This window comes from Gopherus evgoodei, chromosome 5 (assembly GCF_007399415.2).
Source record: "Gopherus evgoodei ecotype Sinaloan lineage chromosome 5, rGopEvg1_v1.p, whole genome shotgun sequence".
Classification (NCBI taxonomy): Eukaryota; Metazoa; Chordata; order Testudines; family Testudinidae; genus Gopherus; species Gopherus evgoodei.
The window spans coordinates 22,569,575-22,586,475 of record NC_044326.1 but is presented as its reverse complement, the minus strand read 5'-3'; the positions used below and the strand labels follow the sequence as shown (position 1 = coordinate 22,586,475).

The window sequence follows — 16,901 nt, the reverse complement described above, 5'->3', positions numbered from 1 at the left end:
AAGTGATTTTTCTTTCTGCTCTTCAGGTAGCACCGGAGACAAAAGCAGTTATGAAGTGGATGAGGGCTATACCATTTGTATTGTCTGCCAGTCTCCATGGAGGTGAATTAGTTGTTACCTATCCTTATGACTTCTCAAGGCATCCACTGGAAGAGAAAATGTTCTCCCCTACACCTGATGAGAAGGTAATACTTCTTTCAGATGGCTATATAAACTAGTACAGTTCCAGATATGGAACTACTTGGAACCAATCCTTTTAACGCTGAGTTGATGTGGATTTTGTGAATTCCTGACTTGCAACAATATCTCTAAATATGCCATGAAAGGGTGAATGTAATTCTGCAATCAAACACTCAGTGTTTGTCTAACATCACTCTCAGGCCTAGTTACACTTAAAATTTAGGTAAACTTATTCACATTGCCCGAATGTGAAAAATTCATTCCCCTGAGTGCCAGGGTTAAGGCGACCTAACCCCTGGTCTAGATGTGGTTTGATCGATGGAAGAATTCTTCCACTGACCTAGCTACTGCTGCTTGGGGAGGTGAATTACCTACATTGAAGGAAAAAACCCTTCCATCGATATTGGATGTGTCTACATTAGGGCGCTATAGCACCAGCTTTAGGCATCAGAGTGTAAACATGGCCCCAGTGAAATCAATGGGAGTTTATGCATTGGCTTCTAAGGGGCTAGAGATGTGCTAATGCTGAGTGCTCCTATTGTCAAACTCAGGGGAAATAAAGAATAAGACTTGCAGAGTTAAACTATTTACAGATCTGCTCATAAGAAAGTTTACTTCCTGTAGCCAAACCAATAAACGTAACATTTCAGTGACAATACATGAGGGCCTAACTGTCCACTGTCCTGCACCTTCTAGAGTCACTTGCATATTTACAGTTCTGCTTTGGTAGCATTTTACATCCACTTTGCACCGGTGCAAATAATTCCACCAAGTGTAGGGGAACAGAGAAACTGCCCCTTAATATTTAAGGAGTTAAGGGCCAATCTAACTCCCACTGGCTTTACAAGAACAGGTCCTGAACATACAGTTCTAATCTTCATTTAAAGTAAAGGCAATAAAGGATGCCAGAAGGGGGCAATATTGTAATAGTTATTCCAGGTTAAGATGAATTAGTGAATATTTTTCTTTCCAGTCCCCGGTTTGGATTATTCTTTATTTTGGGAGCTTCAAATATGCTGCACAATTTTCAGCCCTCTTCTCTACTTCTTTTTGATTTCCTAAAACTAGTCCTTGACACAAGTAATGAGAAGTTTTTGCTTTTATGTCAGAAATGCCTGGCAGTCTTAACAAGCACCACTTTCTTTAGCAAACCAGTGCTGCAAATAAACAAAGAAACCATTTTTCCTTAGTGTGATGCACAGATCCTTGTGTTGAGGAGTACAGGACTGGGTTGATTCCTTATGCAGGCTGGGCACCAGAGATCTGCAGTTAGGAAACTGGTATTAAGTGTCTTGTTCTGAGCTGCATAAAGTCTGTTTGGATACTCAGCGATATACTTAGCAGGGGAAGCCACACAAAGTAGGGATGCTGAACATAGCATGTCACAAATAGGTTTACTGAATGGTATTGCAAACTATGGGACATTATGAAGAAGAAGGGGAAATCCATTCTTTATCTGGTAAGGAGAAGATGGTTTATAGCCAGTGAATTTAGGGGATTTTATTGGATTTTAATCTATGTTAAATCACTGATCTGTGGTAAAGATTTCTAATTTAGCACCCAGCTGCATGTTCTGCGAATCACTTTCAATCAAAGGTGAGCATAGCTAGCCTCAGAAAAGTCACTGGAGAACAGAAAAGAGCTGAGGTTTTAGTGACTGGAATTGTAAAATCACCATTCACTTGCTTTCTTTATCAGTGAGGCACTGTCTTGTGGAGTAAGGTATCATTACACATGAACAATGTTGTCACAGCCCTTTAAAAACGGTCAGGTGCTGAATGCCTCCTGCATAGGAACTGTTCTTTTTCAACTTCCAGTGATGTCATGGGCCTCTAAGGGTATGTCTACACAACAGCTAGACATCCATGGCTGGCCTGTGCCAGCTGACTCGGGCTTGGGCTGTGGGGCTGTTTCACTGCTGTGTAGGTATCTGGGCTTGAGCTGAAATCTAGGCTCCAGACCCTGCGAGATGGGAGGGTTCCAGGGCTTGGACTCCAGCCTGAGCCTGGAAGCCTACAGATTAATGAAACAGCCCCGCAGCCTGAGCCCTGTGAGTCAAGTCAGCTGGCACCAGCAGCTGTGGGTTTTCCCTTGCTGTGTAGACATACCCTGAGCCCTTTGGAGGCTCAGGTCTAGGTCAAAATTACCCTCTTATCCCTCTTTTGCGACCCGTTTCCAAAGGAGCAGCATTGGGCCCGTATTGACCAATACTGGGCTGTAATGAAATATTTAAAATCCCCCTAAAATAAACAGTAACCTGTGACTTGATGTTTGTGAGCTTCCTTCTCCTCACATAACAGCTCTCCAGCTATGGGACTCCACAGACTGCACCGGAGATATTCCTGATTCCTGACTCACACTCGGGAGGTGGAAAGGAGAATCAGGCCCCTTTCTGTGTGAGGGACTCTGCACCTAGAGAGTCTCATTTAAATCTAGGGCACCAAAGCAGTGTTCACTAGATCCACCATTGCTACAAGGACTGGAAAAATTACCATGTTAAAAGACATGGCAGGCAGAAGAGTACATGTTGATCTCTCTCTGATTAAAATAAATTTTTAAAGCCAATTTGAGAGCAATGTAAGCAGTATCCCTTTAAATGTCAGAGTTATAAAGCCACACCTGTTAAGTGACCTGCATTTAACTAATCTCCTCTGCAGCTGCTGTTGTCTGATGACCTGCATCCTGAAATATCATTGCTCTGTTTTAGCTGCTGTTCTGTTAGCTGTAACCTCTGTTCTGACTGCTGGTGGAAATCACCTGGGCAAAGAGGAATAGGGCAAATTTGCATCCTTGGTTGCAGCAAAAAGTAAAGCACCACAGTACTGCTGAAGTTAAACTTGAAGGCTCAGGTTCTCCAGCCTGTTGAGTCATTTCTTGGCTGAGCCAATGTGGCAAAATGTACTTAAAACAGACTGAAATAGGCAGTGATACTCCCTCCATGTAAATATATTCTCTGGTGGCATTTTGGCCCCTATGTTACCCCTTCCTGATTCCACTGGTGTTGGGGATGTGGGACACTGCTGTACCTGGTTTATGTAGGGAGCTGCCAGATTAGCTCGTTACTCCTGAGGGCATTCTGTGCCAAAAAATTAAAAATTCTGTGCCAAAAAATATTTTTTGCACACTATTTTATAATTCTGCAAAATGTATTTGTCAAATAAATGTGGAGGCTCCAGCATGGCACTGGGGAGTACAGGCTACTGGCTGCACAGAGGTGGGAGATCACTTTGCAGCTCCCACCCCAGGACACAGACTCAGCAGTGAGGCTGCACCCAACCCTGACACAGCACAAGGACCGGGCCTGCCCCAGAAACATCCCAGGGCCCTGCCCCTCCATACCAAATGCACCAGGTGTGGGCAGGCAGGCTCAGAAAGGCAGAATCCAGGTGTGAAGGGGCTGGGTGTGGGGGGATCCAGGTGTGGGTTGAGGGGGGTCCTGTGTGGGGCAATCTGAGTGTGGGCAGCTCAGTGGGGGATCCGGGTGTGTGTGTGGGGGGGATCTGGATGCACAGGGGCTTGTTGCGGGGTTCTGGGTGCAATGGTAATGGGACTCTGCAGGGGGTCCAGGTGAAGGTGGTTGGGAATCAGCAGGAAAGGGTATGGGTGTGTGGGGGATAGATCTCAGCACGCGGGTCTGGGGAGGTTCAGTGGGGGGTCCAGATGCAGGGACAGTGTGGCTCAGTTGGGTGAGAATCCAAGTGCAGTTGATTGGGTCTTGGTGGAGTGGGGAGCTGGGTGTGGGGGGCTTGTCAGGATGGTCCAGGTGCAGGGGAAGTGGGGCTCATTGGGGGATTCTGGGTGAGGCTTGCTGAGGGAGTCTGGGTATGAAGGGATCAGGGTATACGGGGGTTGGGCAGATGCGGAGCAGCTCTCCGTACACAGATTCTTTCCCCTGCAGGTGAGGAGTGCAGGAAGAGGGGCATTGGAGGTGGGGAAGAGTTTGTATAGCTTCCTGCAACTGAGGGGAAAACCTGGGGGTGGGTCTGACCAGGCCCTGGATGCCGTGCAGGAGAAGAGAAAGTCCCATCCTCCCCAGTCTAGCCGGGACCAGCAGCTGAGCCCAGTGCAGAGTAGAAGCCACCAGCAAGGCAGCCGCCAGCCACTAGCAAGGCACTGTAGACAAGCCCTCAGGCACTTCTAAAAAATTTACCCCACATCTCCCATTGACATCAGTAGGAGCAGGATTGAGCCCATAACTCCCTTAGTAGAAGTTAGTAGGATCAGGATTGGATCCCAAACTATCCACAAATATTTTTTGTAAATGTACTTAATTATTAGCTATTTTCTTCCAACACAGCCTTGAACTATGAAGGAGATTTAACTATCTGGGAAGGGGCAAAGAGTGGCAACAAATCACAGTTAAGCTTGAGGGAAACTCAAAAACATTTTGTCTGAGATGTTGAAATAGGGGTAGTTTTTCATGTCCTGTAACTCAGAAACAATGTGATGGACTTCCTTCAAATTTTACATGAATATTCATTTGTCTTCATTCAACAATTATCTCACTTGTCCCTTTGCCAACACTGATACGTGATTAGCAGAAATACTAATAAATAACAAACTCAAACCCTTCACTCATTCAGTCTGACCCTCAATGAGATATCGAGGGTGAGTGTAAACGAGTGTGGCCGGGACTCGACCCTCTCCCGGGGTGAAGGGGAGCCACACCGGCTCACTACACACTGGTGGGTCCGGGAAATAGTCTGGCGGTCCTCGCGGCAATTGCCTGCTCCACAGGGCAAGGGAGCTCAGGCCCTGGGGCAGGGCTGAGCAACAATACCCATTAGGCCCTGGCCCTAGGTCAGGGTGGGGCAGCAAACACTGAGTCAGGAAGCTCAGGCCCTTGGGCAGGGCTGAGTAACAATAGCAGTTAAGGCTCTGACCCTCGGTCAGGGCGGGGCAACAAACACTGAGTCAGTAGGCTCAGGTCCTTGGGCAGGGCTGAGCAGCAGTGATAGGCTTTGGCCTCCTCGGGCCACAGAGAGGGGGAGTCTGCCACCCAGGAGTTGGGTGGCAGGGAGGACGCAGGCCCTCCCACTCCACTGCGTCCCAGCCCGGGGCCCTAGCAGCAGCTAAGGATCCACTGCTTAGTCAGCGAGGATCCTGGCCACAACACACTGACATAGGCTCCGGTAAGGCTGCAGCCAGACTGGGGTCAGCTGCCCCCGGGCTACTTCCAAACTCCCTGTCAGAGCTTACCTGGGTCCTGACATTGGCCTCTGCAGGGTCCAGGAGCATGGGCTCGTTGCTGCCAGGGCTGGGTGGCAGGTCCAGCAACTCCTCCAGATAGTCGGCCCAGGGTAGCTCCAGCGGTTCCTCCAGGTAGCAGGTGCGGGGAAGCTCCAGTGGTTCCTCCGGGTAGCGGGCGCGGGGCCCCTGTAAGCTGCAGGCTAACCTCTTCTTTCCTTGCTGCAGCCTATCCTCTCCTTGCAGTCTCCCTCCAAGCTGCAGACAGGCTCTTGACTCAGAAGTCACATGTACTCATAGACTTGCTGTCTCCACTTCTTAATCGCTATGGCACATTTGCTCTTTATGGGCCTATAGCATTGGCTGAGTTCCCTCAAGCAGACTCTTCACCATCAGAATCTTCTACCTGGTCACATGCACTGCTAAGTGTCTCTCTGTAACACTTTTCAGTCTCTGTTAGCAGCATTCATGCAACCGAGTATTAATGACACTAAGCTAGAGCTGTTATAAACATTTTAGTTTGTACCAGGAGAAATAAGGAGGCCTGTAACTTGCATTAGTTACCTCAGGTTACAGGCATTGTGGAAAAACTGTTTAGACCCCAGAGCATTGGCACCTTGGATAAAGTGAAAACAAGTTACTATCGTTATTATTATTTATTCCTCAAATCACAGATGAGTAGAGACTAGGATAAAAGTGGCTCCGTTATTTAGAATCCTTTGTCATTGCATTGCAGATAATGGATTTTTTTTTTGAAGCACCTTGGTGACTTAGGAGCATAGGTCTCAGAATTTGGACTCCTAGGTGACTCAGGAACTTCTGTCAATTTTATCTAAGAAGGAGATCCTTGTATAGAGGTTCCCTCTGTGCACATAGGTCTAGAGGACACCATCTGGTGGGCAGGAACAGATTGTGCTGGAATGGATCTCAGTGATGTGAAGATAAGTGGAAGAAGTGCTTACAGTTCACAGAAGAAGTAAATATTTTTCAAAATCCTTCATTTCAGATGTTCAGATTGCTGTCTAAAGCATATGCAGGTGCACATCCAATCATCTCAGACAAATCGGAAGCCCGTTGTGGTGGAAACTTCGTAAAACGAGGAGGCATTATAAACGGTGCTCAGTGGTATAGCTTTACTGGAGGTAAATCTCTTTGCCATTATGTCATGTGAAGCAAAACCTGAGTAAGACCCTTAAGAGAGACAAGTAAGGGCCTGATCCAAGGCAGTGAACTCAATGGAAAGACTCATTAATTTCAGTGGGCTTTGGATCAGACCCTGCCCCCAGTGCACAAAAATGTCTTTAGAGGATTTAAATGGCAAAGTCTATATTCAAATAGAGCAGGCCAAATTCATCCCTGACATAACTCCAGTGAAATCAATAGAGTTATGCATGGGATGAATTTGGCATTGTGTATTTATGAAATGCTGCTCTGGTGTTAAAATCTGAAATTTTCTAGCACATAGGAATGAAACATTAATGCCTCAACAGCAGCATGAATTTGGACTTCAGATCCATAATGCAGAATTTTATATATTCTACATTATGGATTTGAAGTGTGCTTAATCTGTATTGACTAAACTATAATTGATTATTAGTAGTAGGCATGATAAGCAAAAATGTCACAACTGACATCCAATTCATTGGTGTTCAAGTTTCCAATACAATTTTATCATTAGCATTATTTGGTTTTTCAGGCTTGTTCTATTTTTGATACTTGAGTAAAATTTTCAAAAGCACCTATGTCCTATTTTCAAAAGTGATTTAGACTCCTAAGTGATTAATAACTTTTGGAAATGGGGTGCTTTTGAAAATTGTGTCTGTTATCTGTGATTAACATTTTAGTACAAAATAATGTCATGACCTTTCCTATAGAGGCAGAGGGTTCTCATGATGTTAGCTTCTCTTAGAGGTTTGCTGCCACCAAAGGAACTGCTGACAGGGTATGGTACCTTTGCTAGATGGTATAATAATGAAGAAGATACCATAAGACAGCAAAGACATTTTCTTTATTCCCCAGTCCAAGAACAAGTCTCATGCTCAGACCACAGGCCTGGAAGTCAATTCCAGAGTTCTAAACCCAGCTCTGACCTTGATTTCCCTGTGACTGTGAGCGGTACCTTATGGTATAAAGCTGATCATGTACAACTCCCATCCCTCTGTCTTAGGCCTTGGCTACACTGGCACTTTACAGCGCTGCAACTTTCTCACTCAAGGGTGTGAAAAAATACACCCCGGAGAGCATCAAGTTACAGCACTGTAAAGCGCCAGTGTAAACAGTGCCCTAGCGCTGGAACCGCGGCTCCCAGCGCTGTAAGCTAATCCCCACAGGGAGGTGAAGTTCCTGCAGCGCTGGGAGAGCTCTCTCCCAGCGCTGGTAACGCGACCACACTTGCATTTCAAAGCGCTGCCGCGGGAGCACTTTGAAGTTGCAAGTGTAGCCATACCCTTAGCTTCTACAAATGTAAATGAGTTTTAATAATAATAGTGCTTACCCATCTCAAAGAGGTGTTGTGAGCATTAGTTAACTGATGTTTAAAATAATGCTAGTAAAGCTCCAAAGATACAGAATACTGTACATATGGTAGATGCAGTCGTTCTACACAACATATACATCCTTGTCCACAGGGCTGCATTTGGTACTCAACTAATTGCAGCAACATAGTTCTAATTAAATGTGACATGGATTGTTCATAATCTTCCCTTTTCCCTCTCTATTAATTTAGGTATGGCAGATTTTAATTACCTTCACACAAACTGTTTTGAAATCACCTTGGAGCTGGGATGTGAAAAGTTTCCTTTGGAGGAGGAACTGTATTCAGCCTGGCATGAAAACAAAGAATCCCTTCTGACTTTTATGGAAATGGTAGAGTTCTGCTTCTATATATATTCCTTTAGTGCTTGTGGCTTTTCTTCTGCATTCTTTGGTGGGATTCCATTGTTATTTTTTTCCCTGTTGAGGATGCTTATGACAGCATTTGATCTTCAGATATTCCCACATCAGTCTCTGTCCCTCAGTTTAGCTGTCTAAGAAAGTGGATATTATTTCCCTAACTCACATGTGGATGGGTTGAAGATTGAGATGTGCTTAAGTACAACACAAAATAGGACTGAAGAAATGTCTATAAACAGTTCAGGTGGGTTTCAGGAATCAACTCTTCAAAACCCAATACTAGAGACAGACTAACTCATTCAGAAAAATAAGACTCAACCTCTCTCTCAAAGAACTAAACCAAACTTAATTTAAATTTCCAATAAGTTTAGGTAATTTTTCACTTTTACATGCTTCTCCGATTCCATGTTTTTGGTCTGAAGTTCCACTATTCTGTAACAGAGACCTTTTAAGTGTTGTTTTTGACCCATCTGAAACTAGGAAATCTTGAACAATTCATTGGAAATCCTGTTCCTATAATATTTCAGCTCAGTTTCTGAACAAAAGCTGTTAGGATAAATGTCTGGACCCTGAACTTATGGAGGAATAAGCAAACCAAATTTATGTAGGCTCACTCAGCAATAACAAATGCCTCACTAGTAACAGGTAACTGATCACAGAGACTCAAGGCAGACATCTTTCTCTCAGCCATTAGCAGATCAGCTTTCTGTCATGCCTTATATTGATAGACTATATAGTAATTTAAAGTTGTTAGGAGTGTGTTAGCTTTTTTTATGGCCTTTTTAAGCAACTCTTGCTACTTGTGGTAAGTATCATCATTCGATAAAGACTACAATCCAGACCACCAACCTCATTTCATTTTACAGCTGTCTGATGAAAATGAGTTTTAGTGGGTCCAAATGGGACTGGATTAAATCCATATATATTGCACTTGAAGCCTTTAAGATGTAAAGATTTTTATAGTGTGAGATACTGTAGAAGTCTATGCTGGAAAAGCCTTTTGAGCAAATGCAGAACAGTAAGTGAAAACTCTCTAGATAAGATTGACTGAATTACTCCTGATAAGGATTAAGTCTGCCATAAGCAATTGAAACTTTTCTCATTCTGATATTTACCAGATTATTTGGTGTGTGCATAAATCTACTTGGTTTAACTAGGAAAAGTTAAACATATATTTATATGTGCTAATTATGTGCTAATCCTTCTCCTATTGAAAGCAGTTACAAAACTCCCATTGACTGTAATGATACATGATCAGGCCTGTATTCATGGAAACAAAATAAACCCAATAGCAATAAAGTAATTAAGGGCCCAATTCTGTCACTCTTACCTGCACTGCCTAGCAATTATTGAAGTCATGTCAGAAAAAGATGTCAGAAATGGGACTTAAAACAGAATCTGTCCTAAATCCAGCAAAGCAAAGTTGAAATAGAATTGCTGCATTATGGGGCAGATTCTCTTTTTTCCTTGTACCCTGTATACAGAATGTACAGCTCCTCAGAAAGTGAAATTCTGTCCTTCTGATTTGGAAGTGTTTTCCATTTACTTTGCATGAGTGTTAATGATGAGGGTGCAAATTAGTGGAGAGAAAGGCCCACTATTTTTAACACTTCGTGCTGATTTAAGATTTTTCCATACTTTGATGCTGCAGGATGACTGGAAAGAAAACTGCACCAATCTGCTATAATAATTCTGAAGGGACAGATTCTGGTTCCTTCTGTTCAATAGTACCTCACACCTTGAGCAGTCCCATTCAAATAAATTAAACTATGGAAAGGGTAAGGTAGTGCTCAACATGAGTAGGAACAGCAGAATCTGGTCCTAAATAAATGTTGTAATTAGAACAGGTCAACATTTTTAGATTAAAAAAACTTTTCATCCAAAAAATGGCCTTTTTAAAAAATTGTATATGTTAATAATTTTTTTTAAATTTCCATTTTTTTAATTCCACTGGGGGGGAAAATCATCTTTTTTTCATCGTTTATTAGTTTTTCATGCTTTTCTTGGTTTTCCTGGGGCAAAATGAGTGGTGAGGGGGGGAAAGAAGAGGAAAGGAGAAACACTGAAGGGGAAAGGAAAAGAGGAGAAAAAGGAGTGGAAAATAGGAAGCCTACAAAACTCAGAAAAATGAAAAAATTCAGAAAAAGAATTTTGAAATTGAATTTTTTCAATAAATATTTGTAAAAATTTCTAATAAATAAAAAACTGTCCATTTGTGGAACCTGCAGAACAAAAATGACTAAAATGCTAAAAAAATGATTTTTCCCCCACTTTTTGACCGTCTCAGATTGTTATGAACTGGCAATTTTGTATCTGCACCTTTTCCCTCTTGTGCATGGAATTAAAACTAGTCTGATGTATGTCACCAGCTTAGTCTTGCTAGGAGATAGGGGTATTTCCTTTTAGCTCAAGCAGTAGGATCCTGCACTTTTAGAGGTGGAGAATCAGGGCAAGTCTACATTACGGGGGAAAGCTGATCTAAGCTACGCAATTTGAGTTACGTTAGTAGTGTGACTCAAATTGATGTAGCTTAGATCTACTTACTACGGGGTCCACACTATGCTATGTCGACACAAGACGCTCTCCCGTCGACTCCCCTTACTCTTCTTGTTCCAGTGGAGTATCACAGTTGATGGGAAAGCGATCTGAGGTCAATTTAGCGGGTCTTCACTCGACCCACTAAATTGACCCGCAGTGGATTGATTGCTGCAATGTCAATCCACTGGTAAGTGGAGACAAGCCCTCAGAATCCTATACCCACTATTACCATGACATTCTGAATGGCCATGTTGTTCAGCACAATGACAACCCTGAAGTCCAAGTTTGCTGCTCTAGTGTCTCTCTCTTTCTCTCTCTATATTAAATATAAATATTCACATCTGGTTTTTTTATTGACATCTGTCATTGTTTTAGTATCTCCATCACTGTTATCTCTGACAGGGAGAGATTTTAACATAGTAATAATGCATGTCTGCCTCACAAGATTGCTGAGGGGTTCAGTTAATTAATGCACAGTTTACAGCACTTTGAGATCCTTGAATATGAGGTACTATATAACTGAAAAATATTTGCTTGTTTATTTTTATTGCAACAAGTTTTAATGCCTCTGATTTTCTTATGCAAATATTATTCATAGCAGCGAGCTGAATTAATTGGTTGCACCGTCATGATGGCAGCATGCTGTTTGACTGTTAGTTATTAGTTATCTAGTTATTCTATATATCCTTTAATGCTGCATTTTTCCTTGTAGGAAATTCCATTAGTAGATTAGAGGGTCAGATCCTCCCCTTGTGTAAATTGGCCTCATTTACTCCATAGTTTATGAAAGTGTGTTTTTCCTTTACATAGGGAGTATCAGGTCACTTTTAAAAACTTTAACTCTAAATTTCTTTTCTGTGTTGAGTTTAAGTCATAAATTTTAAAATATTAGTTGAATATAATGGTTATAGGGTCATGCACCCGTGATCTATATACAGGTGGAACGCTCCATGCATAGATCATATTCCCCCATCATCAAAGGGGGGTGATTTGCTTCCACATCTCCCTTTGCCCCCAGGTCCAATAGAAAGTTGCTTGTAGGTTGGAGATCCTTGAGTGGGAGAGTGATCTGAGATTGTACACAGGCCTCCAAGTTGTTGTCCTAAGAGGCAAACCACCCTTCTCAATTAGAAGGATGGTGACTCATTTTGAGGAGAATCTCATGAGGATTGCTTCCTATCACAACCAGGACATGGGCAGTCAGATCTAAAGGTCAGAGCAGGAGTCAGGCCACATCAGGTACTAGAAGGTCAGAGTCCAAGGCAGGTCAGAGGGCAAACCAAGAACCAGGTATCTGTAGACATGCAGAATCAAAAGTCAGAATCTGGGGTCTCTTGAACACAGGGTCTGAAGCAGAGACAGGCAGGCAGTCTGTGTTATTGCTCAGACAGCTTCCTGTCATGGCTTCCTGGCTTAAGTACTAGTGCCAGCCAATCAGTGGTCTGCAAGGAACTGCCACTCAGCTCCTGCTGGGCAGTACTTCCTGCGGAGCCCAGCCTCACAAGGTCGTCCTGCAAGAGCTGGCCTATGCTTTTGTGTTGATGTGGAGTTGGCAGCAATTCAGTATCCCTTGCAGATTCTTACACTTCCTCTTCCTGTAGGTTTTCTTGCAGGAAAAGATAAGCAGGCACAAAAATATGACCATTTGGTGTAACTTGTCCTTTCCTTGTTAGGTGCACCGTGGGATAAAGGGTATTGTGTCTGATACATTTGGTAACCCAATAAAAAATGCCCGAATTACAGTCAAAGGGATCCGACATGATGTTATCACAGGTAATGTTATTTTGGTTGGATCTTTCTCATATGATAATAATGGTATGTACTATGAACGAAAAACCATAATCCTCACTAAGGCAAAAGTTCTATTACATTCAATGGACATTTTGCCTGAAGAGAATTGCAGGATTTGGCTGTGTGACTTTACCTAGGATTATGAGAAAAAACCATAGGTCAAAATCTACCCCCTCCCCCACACCATTATCAGTGCCAATGAAGTTGCATGGCTGTAACTGAGTGCAAAATTTTTCACAGAATTTTTTGCAGAATCTCTCTAATTTCATATTAAATTTCTTGCTAGGCTAAGTAAACTGAAATTTTCTTCAGAAAGAGCAATATTTTGGTCTCTGTGCACAGGTGAATAGTATGTTATAAATATATATGAATGATTGATTGTATGTAGGTCAGAGGCAAAAAGAGTGGAATACTGAGTTACACATTATGTTAATTGTATTAACTAATCAATAACATACATAACTGTTAATTTTCAGCTGTTGTAAAGCTCTGAGCATTTAGGGCTCAGTCTTGCTCCCACTGAAATCAGTGAGAATTTTGCTACTGATTTCAATGGGAATAGGATTAGACCCCAGAAGTACATTGTGTCACATGTGGGGTAAAATTTTGCTCTGGTGGTGGCTTTATAGCAGTGTGGAAAGCCAGAGTGGCTTATAATGTAGTGAATACTGCACTACTTTGAGTAAACCTAAAAATTAGACTGGAGATGGTGCAAATTTTTGAAGTTGAAATTGGGGCATGATTTAGGGCAGACATGGGCAAACTACGGCCTGCCAGCCAAATCCACCTGCGGGACTGTCCTGCCCAGCCCCTGAGCTCCCAGCTGGGGAGCCTGTCCAGCCCTCCCCTGCTGTCATCCCTCTCCCCGCAACCATGCCGTCGCACGGGCCGCACTCTGGCCCGCCGCTCCCGCTGGGCAGCATGGGGAGCGCAGCTGGCTCTGGCCGGGTGTCATGGCTGCAAGCTCCTGCTGCTGGTAAGGGGGTGGGGAGCAGGGGGGTTGGGTAAGGGAGCAGGGGTTCCTGGGGGGCAGTCAGGGAGGATGGGGTGAAGGTTCGGGGGGGGGCAGTCAGGGGATGGGAAACAGGGAGGGTTGGGGGTGGGAGTCCCAGGGAGCCTGTCAGGGGGTGGGAATGTGGATAGGGATTGGGAGGGCAGTCAGGGGACAGGGAGAAGGCATTGTTGGATAAGAGGGTGGAATCTCGGAGGGGCAGTTAGGGGTGGGGAGTCCCAGGAGGGGGTGGTCAGGGGATGAGGAGAAGAGGGCTGTTGGATAGGGGCTGAGAGTCCCAGAGGGGGCCTATCAGAGAGTGAGGGTGTGGATAGGGGTCGGGGCAGTCAGGGAACAGGAAGCAGGGGGGTTGGATAGTGGGTTGGGGTCCCGGAAGCGGGCGGTTAGGGGACAAGGAGCGGGGGGGGGGGGGGTTGGATGGGTTGGGGGTTCTGAGGGGGAAAGTCAGGGGGTGGGAAGTGGGAGGGGGCGGATAGGGGGCAGGGACCAGGCTGTTTGGGGAGGCACAGCCTTCCCTACCCGACCCTCCATACAATTGCGCAACCCTAATGTGGCTGTTGGGCCAAGAAGTTTGCCCACCCCTGATTTAGGGCCTGTTCCAAACCTCATTCTAGGCAACAACTTCCCATTAACATCAATGGGCTATGAATAAGGCCCTTAAAGAATTAACCAACAAATATTGTGCCCATATGAAGGAAAAAGGAGTGTTAAGTTTCATTTCAGAATGGACAAGAGTTTGTACAGCTGAAATTTCATGGTGACCAGGCTTTAGTTAAGAGAGAATATGCCCAACAGTTGCAAAGCCAAAATATTCAAAATGAAGGAAGGGGTGCTGGAACAATTTGTAGAGAGGGGGGGCTGGGAGCCATTGAACTAGACTATAAACTCTGTAAATAATGGAAACCACTTCAAGCCAGGAGGTGCTGCAGCACCCCCAGCACCTCTAGTTCCAGTACCTATGAATGAAGGAAATTATGATTGCCAGGAGCTGAATGCCTTTGATTTTTAACTCTCTTTCCCCTCCTTTTCCTTTATTTTCACATTAAAAAACCAAAACAGATAGACATTGAAATTCTATGAAAAATAGCATTAATACAATGTTCACTGAGCTAATAAACATTAAAAATCCAGGAAATATAAAGTTATGCATAAATGTTCATTGTTTGCACTGCTTCCTTCTGCATATGCATTAAAACACAGGCCTGATCCTCAGCTGGAGGAAATTGCTATAGTTCCACTGAAGTCAATGGCCCACCAACTTGCAGGATTTCAAGGTAGTCATCTCATGGGACATTTTCACCTCAGCATCAGAGACAAACTATTTATACCTGCTGAGGATCTGGCCCCATGTCTCATGTGTATTATATATTACAAATAGGAATTTCTTATGCCCTTGGACATACAGTATATCTCTGTATTGGGCTTGAGTCTTCTTTCACTTACATCATCTACAGACAGGTGTAAATCCATTGACTTCACTGGAGCTACTTCGTATACATACCATTGCAAGCAAAAACAGAATCAGGCACCATTTTTGTTTGCCGTGCCGTACTACTGTGTAATACATACACTGCATCTATCCTGATATTAATACAATTCACAAGATCGGAAATATAGTTATTTCTAAGGGCCAGATTTTTAATTCCCAGCAGCTCCCACTCTGACACTTGCAGCCTGATTTTTAAAAGAGGGGAAGACCCAGTGTGCTGAGCTCTTTTCAAAATCTGCCCTCATATGTCCAATGCTTATCTGTGTATAGATGTGTTTATGCATGTATGCCGCTGGACAAAGGACTGAGATACCTGTTTTCTTTAGCTGCTGATGGAGACTATTGGAGACTCCTGCCTCCAGGAAGATACATAATCAGTGCTCATGCTGTCGGATACAGCAAGGTGATGAAGAGGGTCACTCTGCCTGCCAGGATGAAAAGAGCTGGGAGGGTAGATTTTGTCCTTCGATCTCTAGATACAAAACCTAAAAATTTTCTCCTAGGACCCATGGAAAACATATATGAACAATACGACCCATTGGAACTTTTTGATCCTCATGCCCAACATGCACAGTCAGAACCAAGAGAAGGAAGAGGGCAGCCTACACAGCACAATGAGAAGCCTTGGTGGTGGTCTTACTTCAGCTCTCTAGGCCAACATAAGCCACTGTGGTTGCTTAAACAGCGTTAAGTCAGATCATTGTTTGCCTTATTATGACACTGTTCCATCAAAATCCTAATACGCTGATTGCTAATGGCAATATTTAAATCTGTTTAATTTGGAAATACAGTGTTAACTCAATATCAATTTCTGTAATTCTTTTTTTCACTCTTTTCATAGAATTGACTATATTCAAGTACTTTTATATATTAAAAAAACAGTACGCATTTGTTCAAAGGCCGGATTCTATTCAGTTTCCTAGTAATGTGCTTTCTTTATGCCCATGCAGTTAATCATCAGATTTATTATTTATTAGATTCTAAAGCACCTGCAGAGGAATCTTCCTGATCTTTTAATGCATTTTCATACATGTCTTATCACATTAATTATTGCAAACTGAAAACAACCTTTAGGAAAATTTGGAAAAGCTTTTTCTCCTTTATACATTATTTCTGCATACTAAGTTTAGTACAATAAATCTTTCAACATAGATTAAAATGATTTTAGAGAAAAACAATCTTCATTTGATCTCCGGATTACTTTTTGGAAAAGACTCACTAGAAATGAGAAATATGGAAAGAAGAAATCTGTGTTTCTGAATTAGGAACATTTACAGTAGGATGAGTTACTTGTGAGAGAGACATTTCTTAATAAAGAAACTTATTGAACAAAGTCACATTTTCCCAAATTCTATTTGAGAAATTCTCATTCAGTTTCCATCTGGTAATGCTTGAAAAGGACCCATACAATTTTATAAAAGTGATAAAAGCCAGATTGTGATATTCTCCCATGTGTTGCCTAGTGCCTTACATTGTGAGTAGATAACTGAAATAAATGGGAATACTTGGAGAGTATGGTACTATTCATGGGAGTCAGAGTATTTGACCCTACTATAGTTTTAATACTAAAGGTATATTTGTATTTCTGAAAACATTTGTTAGTAAAAAGTACTAGGAGGTGAAAACTAAATGGTCTAATTCATGAGGGAACTAGGTTAAAATGTGACATATGTCATACCAGGGTAATCAATGACTTAATTGTAGAAGTGTGCCTGGATTCAACATATTTGTTAATGGAACTTAGTAAACATCAAAGAAATCTACAAGATCATCAGATAAAACTTCTGTTCAAGAGAGTCACAAGAAAAGCTG

The 16,901-nt window shown here is 43.0% G+C and overlaps 1 protein-coding gene across 1 annotated transcript in view; it reads left to right on the top strand.

Annotated features, from left to right (window-relative positions):
* CPZ (carboxypeptidase Z) overlaps positions 1-16,107 on the top strand; it is a 64,229-nt gene extending 48,122 nt beyond the window's left edge. Inside the window, exons 7-11 of the mRNA XM_030563638.1 lie at positions 27-185; positions 6,374-6,509; positions 8,093-8,232; positions 12,471-12,570; positions 15,416-16,107. Of these exons, the coding sequence (XP_030419498.1) occupies positions 27-185; positions 6,374-6,509; positions 8,093-8,232; positions 12,471-12,570; positions 15,416-15,780 (900 nt within the window). The 3' untranslated portion in view covers positions 15,781-16,107. The remainder of the gene's footprint in view (positions 1-26; positions 186-6,373; positions 6,510-8,092; positions 8,233-12,470; positions 12,571-15,415) is intronic.
* The last annotated feature ends 794 nt before the right edge of the window (positions 16,108-16,901 follow it).